Source organism: Thermobia domestica, chromosome 12 (genome assembly GCF_964235325.1).
Source record: "Thermobia domestica chromosome 12, izTheDome1.hap1.1, whole genome shotgun sequence".
In the NCBI taxonomy this organism is placed as follows: domain Eukaryota; kingdom Metazoa; phylum Arthropoda; class Insecta; order Zygentoma; family Lepismatidae; genus Thermobia; species Thermobia domestica.
The window spans coordinates 177,251,432-177,272,820 of NC_137465.1; the positions used below are offsets into that span (position 1 = coordinate 177,251,432).

At 35.4% G+C, this 21,389-nt stretch overlaps 1 protein-coding gene across 1 annotated transcript in view; it reads left to right on the top strand.

Moving 5' to 3' along the window:
• Positions 1-2,382: 2,382 nt before the first annotated feature.
• The window catches only part of LOC145665819 (solute carrier family 33 member 2-like), a 51,938-nt gene continuing 32,931 nt past the window's right edge, over positions 2,383-21,389 (top strand). The window contains exon 1 of the mRNA XM_081732935.1: positions 2,383-2,583. Within this exon, the coding sequence (XP_081589061.1) occupies positions 2,545-2,583 (39 nt within the window). The 5' untranslated portion in view covers positions 2,383-2,544. The remainder of the gene's footprint in view (positions 2,584-21,389) is intronic.

Consider the following 21,389-nt stretch of genomic DNA (forward strand, 5'->3'; position numbering starts at 1 on the left):
TTGCTCAGTCGCGTTAACACACAGTGTAAGTAGTGCCTATTATTTTAACTTTAAAGTGCAAAATAACTTTCGAAAATCAGTTCGTGTAAGGCCAAATTGACAAAGAAACTGTGGTATGTGTAGTTATTATGACGCATTTAAGACGTCATTCTCTTGTATTTTCCAGAATATAAGGATTGTTAGTAGCTTTTGCTAAATTTTTAAAACACATCTTAAAGTATAATTATTGTTGTATGCATGGCCGCCCGCAAGGTGGGGCAGGGGGTCAGTTATATCACCTATATTTTCGAAAACTGAACAATTTTTCGAAATACATGTCAAAACTTATTAGTTTGACTTGCTGATACACTGTTGTATTTAATAGATTAGTATGAAATTCTATAGTGCAATAGATATTTACTACGTTTAAAATATGCACAGTAGCGTAGTCAGATTTTCATTTTGGGATGGGTCCCGGCCCCCTCCCCGGAAAGTTTTCGGCAATGGGGAAACTAAAACGCAATTTTAGGGTTTCTTTTAACAACTTTAACATTTTCAGGGGTCCGGGGGCCCTCAGTGTTTGGTAATCTGGGACTGAAAGCCTAATTTTAGGTTTGATTTCAACAACTTTTCAAAATTTCGGGGGTCACTAAAACAATATTATGACTATGTCCTTTTTATATATGATACTAATATTGTTGGTTGTAGATTTACACACACATACACACACACACACATATATATATTATATATATTATATATATATATATATATATATATATATATATATATATATATATATATATATATATATAGTCTAATAAGTTTCACGCACTATTTAAGTTCACATTTTGATTGATATCCATTCTGACTCCAAAATTTCTATTAAACTTTTGAAATGAAATAAAAATATTTTTTTTTTATTTCACGTCCCAGGATTTGTTCTTAGAAGATAGATGATTAATGAAAGGGAATGATTACGAAATCACTAAGCCAGCAGGAAGAGCGCAATATATATATATATATATATATATATATATATATATATATATATATATATATATATATATATATATATATATTGGTTCAACAGATCTTGGTGCAAGTTAGGTGTAAACCTGGGGTCCCGCAAAATGTTCCCAATCGGGCCTCGCACCACCTAAAGCCGGCCCTGTTTATAACAACTGTTAAAGAATTACTCATTTCTAGTTATTCTTTTCCTCATTTGACAATTGTTACGATATATTTAGCTATAATTCTAATTAATTTACTAATCAAGTCATTCTTGCCGGGCTATAGGGCCTATACGTATAACTTTCATATAAAAACAATATTTCAATTCAAAATTAAAATATTGAATTTAATTTGAATCTTCGCTTGTACAAAATTGGATTGTAATTTACCTACTGATTAACCTGGTAACAACATGAGCTCCCTTCAGGAATCGAATCCGGGTCGCCCATGTCAAAGGCAAAGGCATGTACGCTAACCGCTTAGCCACGAAGGAGCTCTTCAAATATACAAGATAGCAGACGTTTACAGTCTTGATACTAATGGAGATTACATTTAGTATATTGTGAAATTGATGGTGAGTCTGCAGAAAGAAAATGGCATACAACAAAATTCTTGAAAGTCATAGCAAATAATCCAAAGTTGACTTCGGAAACTGAAAGTTGTGTTACCATATTAAAGAATATGAAAGCATTTTAAATAGTTTCAGTGCATTAGCTATAGTATCAACAGAGAAAAAATAGTATCAGTACATTAGCTATAGTATCAACAGAGAAAAAAATTGAAAAAGCTTAACTTCAGAAGAGTTATTGACAAGTTGATTGCCCAGAAGAACATGAGAAGTAATTTCATATACGAATGAAATGGAGCATTTGTTTATAAATTGACACTTTTCATTATGTGTAAATATATATATATATATATATGGGTACTTTCATTGATTATTCATGGTTTTTCTTATTTAGAATACTGAAAGAATTCTAGAATAGAATTTTCTAGCGACTGTGAACTACCGAAAAATTATGTCACGAGACGCCACTGCTCTTAAGTATTTGGAACTTTTGAATGCGTGACTTGTGTATTTTGTAAATTGAATACACTGCTGACACTCAACATGTAATCTGGGAATCAGAGGTGCCTCCCTTCGATCTTATCTTTAAAGCACCAACTAAATATTGAAATATCTGCTTCTATGTCGTCTATCACTGTTCATTGAGATTATTTCTGATTATCAAAAAATATGCAATAAAATTCAATTAATCGATCTATTACCGTTTTAATGAAGTTGAATCCTTTCATCGCCTATGATACATTAGAAAACTCATTTAAGAATCTAATGTCTCTTATTGATATTTAATAACTTTGACCCAATATGACCAATATGTAGCGATCAGCTAGTAACCTTTGACAGTAATGATGGCTGAGGACAAGGTATATAAAATGTATGAGGAATCAGCACATTAACATTGCTAGACTCCAAGTTGTATGGATTTGCGTTAGTATAACTAAAATTGAACTTGAAATGTTGTATGATTCCAATTGAAAGGTTTGGATATGGGTTCCTTTCTTTCATACAATATTCAGAATATTCAGGTATGATGAGTAAAGTTTTTTTAATGCCATTAACTTTAAATTAATTAATATTTATCTTCTACCTTTATATGGTGGTAACCCAGTTTACGGAAACACGAACTTGTAAAATTTACAGAAGAAATATCTAATGTTATTTCAAAAGAGGAATATATAAGCAATCATAGCATTTATTCCGAAGTTGGCCGTCCACTTGGTTTTCGACAAAGAGCGTAATAAGAGCTACGAAAATTTTAAAATCAATTATATTAGAACCGCTTTAAAAGGGTATAATAGAGTAGGATAGGTTGAGTAAAGTAAGGTAGGAATAAGTAGGGTACGGAAAGGTTCGGGTTAGCTTAGGGTTAGGGAAGTTTGAACCCATTTTGTTAAAAGAGTATAAATTCTCGTCTCAGCGTAAGGATACCAACTGGAGTATCTCTGTACGTACACCTGCAACCATGTTCAGAATACAAATGCTAATTACTTTCTCACAATCCAACCATGCGATAACCTTGCGCGAAGTATTTCCTCCGCTTGCCTATTCTATGATTATACCCTCTTATTAAAAAAAGTAATAAACACAACTTCCGATCTCCTTACATATTATCAAACACACAAACTAGCAAATTATCCATTTCTTCTAGGTAAAATTTTCAGAATTTTGCTAGAAACGGACGACCAACTTTGGAACTTAACCCGTAATCAAAATATATGGGAATCTTATCTCTGACTAATGATGTTTTTTTTCCTAATGATGTTTATTCCTAATAATGTTTTTTTTTTTTAAAAAAAACGTAATCCGAAGTGTGCGCTTCTAAAAACATAACAGTCCATAAGGAAGCCATGATAAACTTAATTTCTGTCAAGACAGTGTGTTAAATAATGATCCTTAACAATGAAGCTGTTAGTAAGTAATAGTAAATAAGTAATATGAGAAACATAGTGTGTTTCGACTATCCTCGCTTACGCGCATACCCACGGACGCACTACCATGCGGTATCACCTGTTTCACCCTGATGTGACTCAGATAACATTAGTGCTTTTTAGAGCCCACCTTGAACAAGTTGCATTGTCTTTTCTGCACTGTAGTTTGTATGGTATATGTCCGAAAATGTATTTATACCTATTTCGGTAAAGACCTCCTAAAGTACGTAAAACTGCCCCACAAGAAACAATTCATAAGGTACTAAGAGTGCAATTTATAACTGCAAACAACTTCCGTAGTGAGACGGGAAGCACTGTGGCTCAGTGGTAGAACTTACCTCAGGTGCATGGGATCTCTGATTCGATCCCGGCCAAGTGGTTGACAACATTGTGTCCATGGGTGTCCGAAAAAAATTCTAAGAGGGTTCTCAAATCCCTGGTTGCTATTATGTTTGGTAAATCTTAAGAAATTTCATACTTTTTCGTGAGCCAGGGGGGGGCTCGGGCCCCACCCTCCCTGCCCTTCGGGCGCCCATGATCGTATCCGTAGGTTTTCTAGGAGTACTCCTGTTTCCTCCCACATTTGCATTCCACCAATTATTTCATCATTATTCACTTGCCTTAATCATACGTCTCCTTAGCCTAAAGGGCATAATGGTAGGACGTTAAACTCAAAGATTTCATTTCATTTTTCATTCCGTAGTGATATTAGCCTGAGTTAGTAATTGTACTAACGTAATAAAATTTATAATAATTTATTTCTGGTACAGATCAAGCAGATGGTCGTCAAGATCTGGAAAATTTACAACCCGAATCTGATTCTTTTGGCAGAAAGACTAATAACTTAGGATACTTATGCAAACGATATTCTTTAACTAAAGTATGCCAAGTATCTCCCATAAGCAAACCACTGCACGCAATATGCACGTTCCAAACACCGTATATGAATTCTCTCAAGTGATTTATATATGGTGTTTGGAAATGTGCAGGCTAGCTTGAATTCAATTCAATGTTCAATTCAAGCTAGCTAGAATTCGAACTTAAAGATATCAGACTACTGGTGATCGAAGGAGCTAAAATTTTGAAATGGTATTCCTTTGTTAATTTGAATGGTACATTTTTTTCTTGGTGGTACAAAAATGTAAAAAAAAAAAAAAAAAAAAAAAGGACATTCTGTGCTAATTAAAATTCGAATTTGAAGATGTCGCACTACAGGTGATAGTTGGCCAAATTTTGAAATGACCCTCCCTCATTTATATGGATGGTACAAAACTTTTTGTTGGTGGTACAAGAATGTATAAAAATTGGACAAAATTCTGAGTAGTTAAAATTCAAATTTGAAGATGTTGCACTACAGGTGACCGAATGGCCCAAATTTTGAAATGGGTCTCCCTCTTTTATTTGAATTTTTTTCTTGACTCGGCAATAATGGACAAAAATTGGACAAAATTTTGAGCGAGTTAAATTTCGAATTTGATGATGTCACACTACAGGAGATAAATGGTCAAATTTTGAAATGCCTTCCCTTGTTTATTTGAATGGTATATTTTTTTTTTCTTGGTTGGACAAAATGGACAAAATTCTGAGCTAGTTAAAATTCAAATGTCGCATTACAACTAAATGGACCCTCCTCGTTGCGCTTTTTCATGTGAACTATGGTTGGCTCATGGGGTCTAGAGGTAAAAGTGTACAGCTGAGGTCTTGTGAGCCATACGCGGCTCACCCATTTTATTTTGGTCCCACTTACATATCTGGTTTCATTTTAAATAGCAATACAGAATATTTAGGTTTCTATCAACACTGCTATTCGAGTATTTCTTTGTGGCCTGGTGGTGAACATACTGCCACTAAACGTAGGCGCCCGAGTTACTGGTCCAAAATTGTCATGGGCACTTCCCTTTCTACATGCTTTTCTGAAAATTATTTTTTAATTTACCGTCCCACGTTATACCCTTTAGAGCAAATGGAACGAATGATTACGATGTAATTGGTGGAATGAAAATGTGGAAGGAACCTGCAGAATCTCGAGAAAACCCACGGACATCATGTTGTCCACCACAAATTCACGTGGCCGGGGTTCAAGCTAGGGATCGCTCGCATCTCTTTACCACTGAAGCACCGCGCTTCCACGTGTTCTTATGTCAGTAACTTTAGAACAAAGTGAAGTATTTGTGTTAAGTTTTGGTTTCACATAAACAGCTTGACCAGATTTTTAAACTGAAAAACCGGGATATCTTATTTCATGAGATCAGATCTTGATTAGTGGGTTATTTATTTGTTATGCCCCTAAACAATGCTGTAGTAAGAGTTATATTAGTTATATATTACAAAATAGGCTGTTTAAAACATAACATCTAGGAATTTAGGCATTTACTTATTATAACATGCAAATGAATTAAAGTACAACATTTAGCACTATTTGTATTGCCAATTTAATGCACTATATGTGACAAAAGAAAGGTATTTAATCTGCCTTATAACTTATATAAATTACTCAATTGAATGAATTTTCTGTAAGAGCTCCTTCTTTTGCATAAGAAGAGATAATTGTAAAATTCTGACCAGTAGGAACAAAAGCTTGTTTTCATTTGTATGCTTTTAACTATTTTCTTTAGTCCAATCCATGTTTTTTTAGACTGAAGATGGCTCCACATAAGTAAGACTCCGAGAACGCATAGAACAAACGCCATTATTTTGCAGATGTCAACGAAGATGTGTAGGTCCTAACATTTGAAATAATTAAGTTTTTCGTGCAAAGTGGTCATTTTTAAGAGCCGGAAAATTTCATGTTTCAAGAAATATTTTCGGAACACTGGGACAGCTAACAGAAAATAGGAAATCTTGAACGTGTGGTCAGCCTGCATATAAAAAATTGTGTTGACTATACCCAGGGATGTAATCAGGGGTATACGGCGGTATACTCTATACTCTTAAGTCATAGAGTAGTATAACTTCTGCTTAAGGAGTATACTACTTTGGTTTTCCGTGGGTCAATCCCACCGGGATCGTATCCCCCTCAATATTTGTAAAACGCCTTCATTCCTCTCCCCCAATATTTCAAGGATCTTAAGTCAACTATGACTCGAAAGAGACTCAATCATGTGTCAGTTTGCTACGTTCATAAAACAATATTAGACAAACTAGATATGAAGAAAGTAGCACAAAAATTTGTTTCCAATTGTGGAAAACAGTAGTCAGTTTTTGGCCCTACAAAGGTGAAGGTGGAGTAAGTTGTAAAGTAACGAACTTTTTTTTTTTTTTTTTTTTTTTTTTAGATAGCGAGCAGCAAAGCGATTTTAGTTTAGCTAAATTAAATAAATAAATAACATAATTTTCAAATATTTTTTAACTATACATGGTTGACCCTAATTTACATTAGTTATAGACTTATAGATCTAGAACCTGTTTTCAAAACTTTTGTTTCTGAATATTCACTTCATACTATCTTTTATCGTTATTTTGTTTTTGACTTACACTTGGTGTCATTTAACTATAGCACGGCCAACAAGAGATGGTCTCTGACGTTTCTTACTACATGCAGTGGGACATTGCAGTCCCTACTTTGATACCAGTGTTACCAACCACGATCACTCTGTCTTATATCATTAACCCTTGTCCGCATGGTTCAGTAAATATACGCTAATGCATATGCAGGGCCTCCGAGGCCCTGTATGGTTTTTAAAGGGTTCTATTTGGAATTTGATGCAAATTACTACTTGCAGCCCTATGATAGCTTAATTTATCACACAATAGACCAACAATGGGCATTTTCATAAGTATACATACAAGTTTTAAAACAACGTTTACAATTATTTTATATCTATTACAATTAGTAGAAAATACAAAAAACACTGTAAAAAATATTGTCTTCAAATATACTTTTTTGTCAGTTTACTCATACACTTCATAATTTTCTAGTTTATTTTAAAATTCTAAACACACCTGTGTGAAATGGTACTATAATCGTCAAAAGAGCAATATTTATATAATTTCTGACATTCTTGTATGGAAATGACATCATTGTTTAGCAGTTTTGAGGAAAAATGTATCTACATAATGCATGAATTCAAATCATTTTATGTGTTCTTTGCAAGTGCTTTTGCCACACTAGCACCATACCAACGCTCTCTTTCTATGAATACTGTATGGACAAAATTCATATTATCTTATTTTTTCACCTGCTTATTCCTTTTCAGTTCCGTAAATCTTCAAAACACTAATTGTTGCTAGCGGCAAGTTGGGTATTTGTGATCTTAGAATCACCTGGTTTCCCATTAAATTTTCTGCCAGTTCCTACAAGAATAATGGACGATTGTCTTTCTTGCTTTCATAGAAATTTGGATTCTGCATCCTGAAAACAATGTGACTATTTACCTGCCACATCCATCATATTTGACCAGAGAGCAAAGAGTCACCTTCTAGCTTGTCTGTTGCATGTATAGTCTCTAACGTCTTAACCCATAACATCATCTCCACATTTAGTTTTGTTGTAATAGTTTATAATCACTGGCTTTCTTTTGGTGCTATTTTCATCAACTGCCTTATCATGATGCATGTTGGTTATCAAAATCACTGTTTTCTTTTTCTTTGGCACTTAGCTGACCATAGTGACATTTTGCTTGAATGCAAACATTGATGAACCTACTCCTCAAAGAGATGAGGCTCTCATTTCAACTGGAATGACGCATTTGTTTTGCCTTAGTGTTCCCATAACCGTATGTCATTGTTGTAGCATATACTCTGCCAGATCAGCACTATCAAAGACATTATCCATAGTAATATTTCGTGAAGTTTCAGAAACGATTTTGCAGAAGTGTTCTATCACATTGTTCCCAGATTTCTCTTCAACTGGTTTCTTTTGGTTTTCTTTCTGTGTATACAAAACCGTCAACGGCATATGATGATTGAGCGCCGCATAGCCAAAATATTTTTATTACGTGCCTTCAAGATTTTCGAGGCGTGTCAATATACGTGTCAATGAACCCACACCTACCTCGAAGTGGCACTAGCTGTTGATCTACAGTAAGTTCTTCACACGGAGCAATCGCTTTTGTACAGTTTCACAGAAATATTTCCTACACAAAACAAATAGGTGCCAGTATATCATTTTCAAGATAGATTTGCCTGGTACGTTTATTGTCAATCGTAAGACTTTCTTTATGTCTTCAAACCTGTTGACAGACATAATGCCTTTGAACATTGGTTTGACTTCACAGAGATGAACAGTTCAGTGATTGGCACATCTCAGCTTTTTCTCTACTCGTACTAGTAGCAAAATGCCAAGAAAAGCATTCATTTAGTCCTGACTATCATTTTTCCACGCTTTTCGTTTCAATGCTGCAAACCTTCTTCCCTCAAGTTTTCTATAGTATAAAATTCCATTCAAGATTTCCTTTGAAATGAAACAGTCAAACGCTTCTTTTGGGCGTATTCTTTTCACTCCTTTGAAACACCTGGGGAAAACTTCATTATATTATGTGCTGCAGTCCGTGATGGAGGTGTTTTCTTTTTCCAAATTGTGTCGTTTGGAATAAAATGTGTATCGGAATCACTAATAGCTTCATTCCCACTGGTGCTTTCAGAGCGTGATGACGTATCGAAAAGTTCATCACTTACACATACACTTACACTTCCTTGATGAAATGTATTATTGGATTCTTCATCCTCAGATTCCTCACTATTATTGTTCGACACTACACTATCAAGACACTCATTTACAAAACGGACAAAATCATCCTCACACACTCTCTTCGTAGTTCATCTTCCACTAGCCGTATATGTCATTTTGCGTTGAAACTAACACAAATTGCACACCAATGTAACTGGGCATTGCAAATATATATTAGAACTTTATTGTATCAAGTCTGTTGCTGTAATTGTTCGAACAAAGGAAACAAGTTAGCAAAAAGCTCTAATAAATGGCTGATAGATTATATAAACAATCTTATATACAAACGATTGACAAAAGCTTGCATATGTATTGCAGCGCTATCTACTGGGCATAAAATAACTAATTATAAATAGAGCTAAGTGCAAATAAGTACAATAATAATAAAAAGAAGTAATAAAACTAAATAACATATTCGTTGAGGACCAATTTTATTTACAAAATTGTGTCAAATAATTCGCATACCATTATTATTTCATTAGGGCCTCCCAGGCCCTGCATATGCATTTAAGGGGTTACTAAATTAAATCAAATATTACTTTTTTCCAGATAATGCAAAAAATATTCTAAAACTACTCATGAATGCATAAAAGAATGTTAAAAGAATACACAATGAGCAAGCCTTATTGATTGAATAGATTTGCAATAACTTTGAAAATAAAACCCCACAGGGCCTGAGAGGCCCTACATATGCATACAAGGGTTAATTAAATTGCTACTACAGTTGCACCGAAAAAACCCTTGACACGCGAGTAGTGGCAATGTCAGTGCGAACTGTCAGAGACGTTCTCTTACTGGACGCACTATAAAATTGTAAAAGAAGGCTGAATTTTACTTTCTCAATAAATAAACAAACTGTAAAGTGTGTGTGTGTGTTTTATAGCATCTCATTTTCCCAAAAAGCTAGACTATGAAAGATAAAAATAGAACACAACATTTTTTTGTTTGTTTTTTAAGTAGAAAATGCTTTAAAATGCAATGTACGAAGACTATTTTTTTTTAATTTCCCAGGGGAGGTCCCCGGATACCCACTTTCCTGGGGCATTCCATTCATCCTAGTCTCCCGGGTAGTCTGTCCCCCCCCCCCTTCAAAGTTTATGTGTTGCTGACGCGAATGTTGGTTTCGTTTATTTATTTAATCGTGTCATGACTCCAGTGATAATGTGATTATATCACTTTCTTTTGTATCCTATTCTTACCCGTTGTTCAAGTATATCGATCATGCGGGAAAAAATGTTTTTTCTGACTACTCTGCAATTACAAAATAACGAGAAAGAGAAATGGAAAGATTTACTTCAACTCTATCTCTGTCCAAGTTTGTCTTGTTTTCATATATTTTATTTTATATTTTAATGAACGTACTATTGATATGGAATCGACAAACTGGCAGAAAAGTGACTGCAGAGAACCCAACGCGAGTTTGAGTGCTAACGTGCTTTCATTATACTGTAATAAATACAGGCATGTTGTGTACCAGAATATTGCAAGACTTATGGCCTATTCTTGCATAAGTAGCATAAGCGGAAAAATACAAAAAACATAATTTTCCTCGACAATTATAAATTATAAAATCCCTTCTTAGAATTGTTTTAAATTGTCGAAATACACATATTTATTCAATATAACTATTGAACTATTGGACCTTTGTACTCTAGCGCAATTTGCGTTGAACTTTGACGCTAAAAGTGATCCGAGTGGACGCTACTATTTCCAATCCACCAAACAGGTCCTGTTACTGGTGCCAGGAAAGGCAACTCAACCCGCTGAGTGGGCTGAGAATATTTTTGTCTCGTGAGTGCTTGTGTATACAGAACAGACACCACGTGTCCTCAATACAACGGAATCTCGAACAGCGACGCTTTATTTCCGTTGAACTGCGCTTGTAAAATTCCCTCCTTCGCATTTTTTGGCCATGTACAGTGTGATTGCTATACTTTTGTCTATCGCGTGTGCATGCTGGTTCGAATGCAAAAGCGGTTAATTACGATGGGGAGTTCTTGATCTTGTTCCTGGAAATATTCTCCACCTACCAGGTGCAAGCAACTCGTAATGTAAGGCATATCGTGTTTACAGAATCACTCAAATATCTGAGAATAAATCGTACATTTGAGAGTATTTAATTGCTTGGTTGTGCTTTTTCTTATCGAGGGAGTGAGATAAAGGAGAGAGAAACAATATTTTGGACCGTAAACTAGGAATAAAGAAGTTAGATCGAGCTGAAATGTTTACAATCATTACTATCCTAGCAAGGACACCCATTAGATGAATATTAAACAATCTCTATACTATAGATCAGTGGTTCTCAACATTGTTTTCCTGGCGTCTCTCTTCGTAAAACCTGTAAACTTCATGCGCTTTCCTTCCCACTTAATGCTTTTATGCTTGAGTCTGTCTGTGATTTCAGATGCAACACTGAATTCTCAAAATTCCGATAATAATCAGCACTATTATGTAAAAGGGTAGAAGTGGCTGAGTCACAATCGCTCAGTCTATACTACATTAAAGGTAAAAAAGTAAAACTTCGGCAGAATATTTCTCATAGGCCCTATATATTACATGCGCAATTTATATATATTTGCCACATTGAAATTGATGTTGTCTGTTATTTAGGATCGCATCATGGAAAACGATTTATCCGTTTGAGCAAGGGCGCCGATCCTGAGGGGTCCAGGCCCCTCCAAAGCTCATATGGGCCCCCTCATTGTATTTGTGAATATACAATATTTGGCATAATTTGAATGCAATTTGTCTTAAAATCCTCATATATATGCCGTCTGCATCTGAATGCCCCCTCCCCCCAATTTACAGAGAAATCGGCGCCCTTGCGTTTGAGATGTATATTGGAACACAGTACCTACCTGAAGTTGGGTTTTTATCATGTCATTTTGAGTAAAGGATGTCCTCTTATAAGGAGGGTAGGAGAGTTCAAAATTTATGCAAAAATAATTAAATAAATAAAAATAAAGTATCTTATGGATTTTTATTACACTTCCATTGAAATATGTATCCTAACCGGGAAGAGAGTTTAAATATTTTTCCATAAACTTATTCCCCCAGTGTGAAGAACAGGCATTTCAGCTATTAATAATAGTAATAGTAATAGTAAACAATAATCATGCCTGTTGTTCTGCATGGTTGCGAAACAGATCGCTTACTCTGAGGGAAGAACGTGGATTGAAAATATTTGAGAACAAGTTCCTGACAAGGCACATTCGCGAAGTGTCCCCTCGGGATTCGTGTAAAATTGATTCAAATGCAAAATTATCCGGAACCCGATGTGTATTGTACTAATTTTAGCGGCCCATACCGGTAATTTGAATGTTTATGGAGTTTCATCTTTCCGGAATCCAATAATACACTACTATAACGCCCGGACGCCTGGACATGGATTTGGGCATATGCAAAACAAATTGGATCAAGTACTGCTTCTCTGGCACATGTTACCCTTCCCGGCCGCCATTTTGGATAAGCCATATTGAATTCAACTTTCGGTTTCCAAATGGGAATAGGTGCAAATGATACATCAAATTCATGTACAATTTTCTCGGAAATTCCAGGTGTAGTGAATTTTACCGTAGCTTGTAGGGTAGAGTGGGGACAACTGCGACAGTTTTCACTTCTGATTTTTTTTGCAATTTTGCTTCAATTTTGCTTCAATTGAGAAACCAAAGATGTTACATTAAAGATTGATCCTTTGGGAATAGTACACATTTTTTGGAGGTCAATAGAAAAATATTTCATCAAAAATTTGTTGAATTTACTTCGACAGTGCATTTTGTCCCATTTGACCACATTAGCAGGTCAACTGGGACACCTATTGGGGTCAACTGGGACAAAGTAATATATGTGTAAATAATGGAGAGTTTATGTTAAATGATCAACATTACGCGGCAAACCAGTATCAGTTTTAAATATATGACTATAAAAACAAGAAACATCATACTTAGGACCTATATTTAATTGCTACTCTTAGCGATCAAAATTGTACAAGTAACCTTTAGACCTATCAAGAAAAATTACGAGAAAAATGTTGAGAATGCTTCCAACTTTTATTGTTATTAGTTCTAATTTGAAAACTTCGTGAACATGAAGCATGTAATAAGTACGGTAGTAGGTAGGTTGATTAAACTAGTCACAAGGCGATGAACATGAAATATATTAATGTGAAGTACAATATTAATGGAAAACAATGCAATACAGTTCTTACGATTAACTGCCATTAGGTTTACAAAAACAATATATTAAGCTATTTACAGTATTAGATTCACTACATACACTACTACTACACTCTCCCAGTTGTCCTCACGCGAAATGTCCTAGTTGACCACACGATCATTTTTCACATTCCATCCCCTTACTCAAACCCGCTTAACGTAGCCATAGAATCGGCTTTCTGTGTTGGAGCTCTAAAATCACATCTTCAACATAGATATTCGCTTTAAGAGTACATAAGTGTTCTAAGGGGGAAATTGCATTCATAATACGATACAAAGAATTTAATTTTAGCTATCAAAAATGTCCTTCTTGCTTTCCACTTCTTTGTGCTTGTTAGGTTGTACGACTCACACGCCATAAACAACAACCGTCGGACACTGCATCCACAGTACTACAAAAAATTATCGTTAGTCCCACCAGATGGTACCAGCAATCCCAGTTGACCTACCGTCCCAGTTGTCCCCACTCTACACTACCGTCTGGAAGGTATTGTATGCTAAATCCCTCGAGGCATTTCGCGAATAGACATTGCAGAGTAATGTCAGCTACTCTTACGTTTTTGATGTTGACAAATCAAAACAATTTCTAACGGGAAAAAATATTGTAAGTATAAACAAACTCTTTACAACATTGGTGTCGTAATCTTATTACATTTCTCTGAGTGATTGTTATTACTTCCATGCTATAACAAGACTTATGGTACGATAGCCTCCCAACTTTAGAAAATTGAAACAATGACTAGGTCATTCGTTTGTACTACATTTGTACCGTTTGTACGTTTGTACTACATTTGTACCGTTTGTACCGACATAATTTTCGTTTGTACCATTTTCCTTATAGGGTTTCTTGAGAGGTCAACTGGGGTGGGGGGCTATCTTGGCTGATTCTTCGCTGGGTTAAGTTAAAAAAAAAATAGTAATATGTTTCGTTACTCAGTCACTTTTTACTATTACTAAAGCACTCCTTGATATTAGTCATTTTTTATGATTTTTATATATCGCCTCTCCTCCCTATGTTGCGGGCCACGGCATCGGAAGTGTCATTGTTCATCTCAGCGACCCCGAAAAATATGAATTCGAACTGATATTGGTAATTTTGATTATATATATATATATATATATATATATATATATATATATATATATTCCCTCCCACAATGTTTGCGGGGCTCAATTTGGATTTAAATGGCATCAGAAGTGCCACTGTTCATCTCAGCGACCTCAAAAACTATAGACTCGACAATAATAACAGCCAGTTTCGATTATTTGTAAGTGTCTCCCTTCCTTTAAGTTACATGTCAAAGTGATATGACAAAAATCATCTCATGTTCGAACTTAATCTAAGTTGAAAATTTCAAGAGTTATTAAGTTTTATTTATTTTTATATATCTCCCTCTCCTACCCTAAGTTCTATCGTCAAAGTGAATAGATAAATACCATCCCAGTTCCGAACCTCATGTATGTTGAAAACTTTATCGAGATTGGTCAGGTGGTTCAAGACTGAAGTCACATAGACAGTCACTTTCATTTTTATGTTCTTACATATATGTCCGCCTCCCCCTCCCCTACGTTGCACCGTGAAAGATGAACGATAAAAGTTATCCCAAGCCCGAACGCCATATATATGTTGAAAATTTGATCGAGATCGGTTGGGTGGTTCAAGAGTTATTAAGTTTTATTTTTATATTTGTCCCTCCCCTCCCCTCTCCTGAGGTTTACCGTCAAAGTGATATGATAAAAACCACCCCAAGTCCGAACTTCATCCGTATTGAAACTTTGATTAAGATCGGTTCTGTGGTTTGTGTGTGATGAAGTCACAAAGACAGTCACATTTATTTTTATTCTTTTTACGTATATCTCCCCCTCCCCTAGGTTCCACCGTAAAAGTGAAATAACGAACGCATTCCAGGCCCGAACCTTATCTATGTTGAAAGTTTGATCAAGATAGGACTGGTGGCTCAAGAGTTATTAAGTTTCATTTATTTTCATAGATTTCTCCCCTCCCCTTCCCCTCTCCTAAGTTCTACTGTTAAAGTGACATGGTAGAAACCACCTCAGGTCTGAACCTCATGTATGTTGAAAATTTTTTTAAAGATCGGTTGGGTGGTTAAACGTGATGAAGTCACCAAGACAGTCACTTTTATTTTCACTTCCTTTACATATAAATGAAATGAAGAAAACATCCCAGGCCCGAACTTTATCTATGTTGAAAGTTTGATCGAGATCGGTCGGGCGGTTCAAGAGTTATTAAGTTTTATTTATTTTTATAGATTTCTCCCCTCCCCTCCCCCACCCCTAAGTTCTACTGTTAAAGTAATATGATAAAAACCACATCATATCTGAACCTCATTTACATTGAAAATTTGGTTAAGATTGGTAGGATGGTTTAAACGTGATGAAGTCACAAAGACAGTCACTTTTATTTTTACTTTTTTGACATATATATCTCCCCCTCCCCCTCCCTTCGTTCCACGGTAAAAGTGAAATGAAGAAAACATCCCAGGCACGAACTTTATCTATGTTGAAAGTTTGATCGAGATCGCTCGGGCGGTTCAAGAGTTATTAAGTTTTATTTATTTTCATATATTTCCCCTCCTCCTCTCCCCCTCTCCTAAGATCTGCTGTCAAAATGAAATCATAAAAAAACTTCCTCAGGTTTGAACTTCATATATGTAGAAAATTTGGTTAAGAGCGGCCAGGTGGTTCAAAAGTAATTAATTCACGAACATAGTAACTTTTATTTTTATATTTAATGATTTTTGTATATCTCCCCCTCCATCCCCTTCCCTACGTTGCTCCGTCAAAGTGAAATGATAAAAATCATCCCAGTCCCGAATCTCATCTACACTGAAAATTTGATCAAGATCGATCGGGTGGTTCAAGAGTTGTTAAGTTTTATTTATTTTTTCTATGCCCCCTCCTCCCCCTCTCCTAAGTTGTACCGTCAAAGTAAATAGCTAAAAACACTCCCAGGCCAGAACCTCATCTACGTTGAAAATTTAATCGATATCGATCTGGCAGTTCAAGAGGTTACGAGTCACAAACTTAGTCACTTTCAATTTTATAATATAGGTAAACAATTTACTGACTTGATTTAAATGTTTCGTTTTTTTTTTCTCAACCCTCTCCCAAATTCCATGACGAGTTATCGCAAATAACCTACTGGTGAATGTACAGGGTGACCAGGAAGTCCCCTAACGCGTATCACAGAGAGCAATGTTAATGTAATTTTCACTTATTCATTTAGTACATACATAGTTGACCACTTACATATACGAACTATGTATCCAGTGAATCTGTGTGCTCCGTGTCCTTGACATGTTACGGAACATCTAGGAAAGTATTGTTCGAAAGGCTTCCTCCACACTCTTGTCCTGCATCGACGATGAGAGATACGTGATTTGATTATTTCCCACAATGAGTTGTCTGATGTACGATTCGGGCTTCGTGGGGTCATTTCAATGGGAATTGAAATATTTGAGAACAGCGTTCAATCCAGCGCCCTTGTAATTGTTCATCAAGGAAATCATGCACCTGAAGAGCAAAATAAGATGGAGTCTTATTCTGCTGTATCGACATACAATCTATGATACCTTCAGGCCCGCAACCAGAGGGGGGGGGCTGGCCCCCTAAACTTTTCGTGGCTCTCCAGTCCTTAACACAAAATGCTATTATTAATACAAAAAACACAATTTAGTTATTTGTAAGAGAATCTTTAATCACTTGGCCCCCCCAAACCTCTGTGGCTGGTTGCGAACCTGGATACCTTATCTTGCAGCTGATGTATTAACCACGTTTTCAACAGGTACAAATCGTACTGTTCATTCATATATTCAAAAAAAAGAAAGAAAACAAAACAAAACAACAAAAGAAAAGAAAAGAAAGAAAAAAGAAAAGAAAATTGTACGAAATATCGTGATGTCATTCCGGCCCATATCATAACATAAGGCAGTTTTCCTTCCAACTCTTGCACATACGATGATTTTTCTTAGACCAGAAGACTATCGTATGTGAACTACGATATATTGCATATTTATCTGAAAACAATATTCTTGAGCGAGACACAGCATTTCTCAACAAAGCATGGCAAGCTGCAACACACTGTTCCATGTCACTGTCAGATAATTAACTCACAAACATCGGTGCCTAATGTTTACATATAGAAATCTTTCTTAATATGATATACATTATAGAGCGCGGGATATTTAGTTTATCTTTTCTCTTGCGAAGTGATACAATGAAGACATCGCAATTTACCGAGTAACGGCAGGACATGTTTCCTCACGCGTCTTCTTACGTCCATCATCCTAATGTCTTGGACACACTCTGGAACAAATGTCCGTTTCTCTCCTAAGCAAGCAGCATTTCTTTACAGGTTGGGTCCTTGCCAAAGCAATCTCTAAACGAATCATTGTTTGTCCTGTACAGAAGGTTGTTCGCTATATATCCGACCATTTTTGATTCGGTGCTACCACCTGGATGTATCATGTTCGAACTGTGGGTTTCCTGGCGAGAGCAATGTTGTGTCTGACCTTGTAGGTGCGTAAGTGTTATCGAGTGACACCGAAAATCAACCGGTTTTGGGAGGGTTACGTGACACCTGTCCCATGTTAAGTTTTCATACTTACGCATTGCAAAACAATGTCGGGAGAATGGCTTAACACTCAAAGTGACGACAGCGAAAGCTAATGTAGCCCGTTACATACAACAGGCTCCCCTTGCGACACGTTCACCCTCGAAAAGAACCAGGAGAAGGGCTGCAAACAGAGTGGCACCCATAGGGCTAAGGGGGATCCGTTGTGTCAAGAAAATCCCCCGACTCAATGTGATATGAGCCACCTCGCATTGTCAGTGGAACAAAACAATTCGCAAGCGCCTTAGGTTGAAGTGTGTGCAGAAAACCCATGTACAACGGGCCACAGAAATTCTTGATGTACAATATCCGTGAGATAGGCAACCCAACTAACGCTTGCTCCTTGCTAATTACGCCTGGTAGTAGCTAGTACAGCAGCGTAAAGTTGCCCCCAACTGTTAAAAGCACAAATCGTAATGAGTGTTTTCGTACAGAAGTGGAGCGAAACGCTGGCTGACGAAGTGACAAAAGGGAGTCTTCGGACACTTGTACTCACAGTACTTATTGTTTGTATGATACACACGTAAAACTATACACAGCCACTTGAAAAAATATACGGATATCAGAGGCGCTGATGAGAAGATAACAGTCGGAGATAAATCAAATGAGGATTATATAAACAAGTTTACTTAGTTCAAATAACTATACATATCCGCGTATCAAATAATATACGGATAGATTATGCGGTACATATGGTAGGTTATTTTTTTAACTAACTCAAAGCTTTGCACTGAGTTTTGAAACTATTAATAATAGTCTTACCTGCAAATCAATTGAAAGTGGATGGATCATTTGAGGGGAAGAACCCAACCCCCATTGAAAATTTTGGGGGTCTAACAGGGCGTGAGCTACGTTCCGGCACTACTGATTCATACGTAATACTAGTTCGAAAGAAGAAATTGTCTGATTTCATTATTCGTTAAATAATTTTTGAAAATGCCAACTGTTGGTGATTTATTTAAAAATTTTAAAAATGCAAAATTTTATAATACTCAAACAAGTTGGAGAACTTATCCGTATTAAGGTATTTCCCGTTAACTTGCAAATATAACTGAGGGTTCATTATTTGTATAATATTTGCGAAATTTTTTCATATTGAGACAACGAGAAAAGGGGGGAATATAGTGCCAATAAACAACAACTTTAAAATGCACGAAATTAACGGTTAATATCAAATATAGAACCATTGATACAATTAACTCTGCAATTCGTTTCCTCCATTCATTTTATTGTTTTATTTTCATGATCACTGAATTTCTCCACTGGAGATTATCTTTCATTTAGCAGCATCCAACTGGAGCTCAGCCTTGTAAATGAAACATTTTAAAAAGGGTAAGCGGTGAAGGCGGAAATCGAACCCGGGACACCAGATTAGAAAACTACAACCCTAGCCACTCATCTAAAGAGTTACTTCTTTCGACTTGTCTAAATAAAGAGCCTTTTCTGTTTGCTCAAAACAGTAGCTCGTTAATAGTCAGATTGATTGACAAAACACGGGAATATGTAAGTGACTCGGAGGGCATTATACCACTGATTCACTAAATTATCAACATTACAGGTTTTTAAAAAACAAAATAAAAGACTCCTTTATTTTGAATCAAATACGGCGCGTGTATTATACTCGTAAACAAATTAAAGACAAATCAATTGCTGCGTATTAATCGTGGTTAAGTGGTCAAGGTGTTTGACCAGTAATCTGAAGGTAGTCCAATCGAATCGGATCCACGAATGACCAGTACATTTTTTTTTTAATTTAGAATTTTTGGTGGCGATTGATCGGCGATAACACACGTTTTATTTTCTTCTGATATTTGAATACTCGAATGTTTCAATACTTGAATTATCAAATCTTCAGGAATAATAATAATAATAATAATAATAATAATAATAATAATAATTATTATTATTATTATTATTATTATTATTGTTATTATTATTATTATTATTATTATTATTATTATTATTATTATTATTATTATTATCTCATAGAAGATTAAAAATTAGGAGCGTATTATCACTCAGGGCATAACATTACAACCAGAAGTGTAACATTTGGCAAAAATATTTCGGTTTTGTTTAATGTTGCTCACGAGAAGAGGAATTACTCATCTCATTTCTGAAACAAAACAAACAAAATTGAGACGAGAGTTAACAATTCACATTTAAGACGGGACAAGGCTAACTCAAATTATCGTCTTCCTTAATTTGGAGATAGAAATCGAGACGAGACGAAAAGTAGCGTAAAAATTTCTCGTTTTATCTCGATTCTCGAAATAGTGTATGCCCATTCTTTAAGTAACAATTGCTTTGTAAACTGAATCTTATACGCTATTTTGTTACTTTGTATTTCGGAGCTCATTGAATTTATTATGGTTTGTGTAGGTATTTTTGTAGCAAAACTTATAATTACTTCTGCATATCCTAAAAGTTAATTATATGCCTTACTGTTCAGTGATATTCAGTTATTTTTATTACAGTTTTCTTCCTCAAAACATACAGTAGAATACTTTCTACATGAAACTTCAGTGGAACGCTTCGATTTAAAATTTTGATAGTTGCAGAGGCGTGTCCTGGAGGTCCAAACACCCTCCCGAAATGCCCGATTTATCTGTAAGTTTTGTCTAATTTTAGGGTAACTTTAAATATTTTATTATTATTATTATTATTATTATTATTATTATTATTATTATTATTATTATTATTATTATTATTATTATTACTGAAAATTTAAGACATCAATATTACGTCCTATTGCAATGTAAATAAGCGTACTGAAGTTGAAAGGAAAAAAAAGAAAGGATAAGAGATAGTGATAGAGAAAGGATAAGAGCGATTAGCTCCGAAAGGAAATGAGAGGAGAGAAAGAAGGTGTCAGCTCCTGGACAACATTAATATAGAAACTTCGGATGCTTAAACAGAAATTAAGTAGGATTTGTCTTCACCACGATACATAGTAACACGCTTTCTTTAGCTAAAAGACTTTGGATTATGTATGAGTTATATTGATATTTTAACAAAATACACATACCAATATAAGAAAGAATAGTTCCTATTTACAAATTTTGGTTGAACGTGGAACGTGTTGCAAATTGTGAACGAAAATATTCTTGTTTCTAGCAGTAGGAGTAATAGTGGAAGACATTCTGAATAATTGCTCGGAAACAATATCGTTTCAGACACATTTATGACTTATACTAGGCCCTAAGCATGACCCTTAGGGATCGTATTCATGAATTATTTGCTAAACACGTTACGTTTTCCACCACAATACGAATAAAGGTTGCAGATAGACATGTGACGTCAGTTTGCTAGTATTTCCCCTGTGAAGAAAGCAGTCTCCACTCTAACTTGTAAGACTGAAATAAATTGAGTATTTTTCATTTTATAC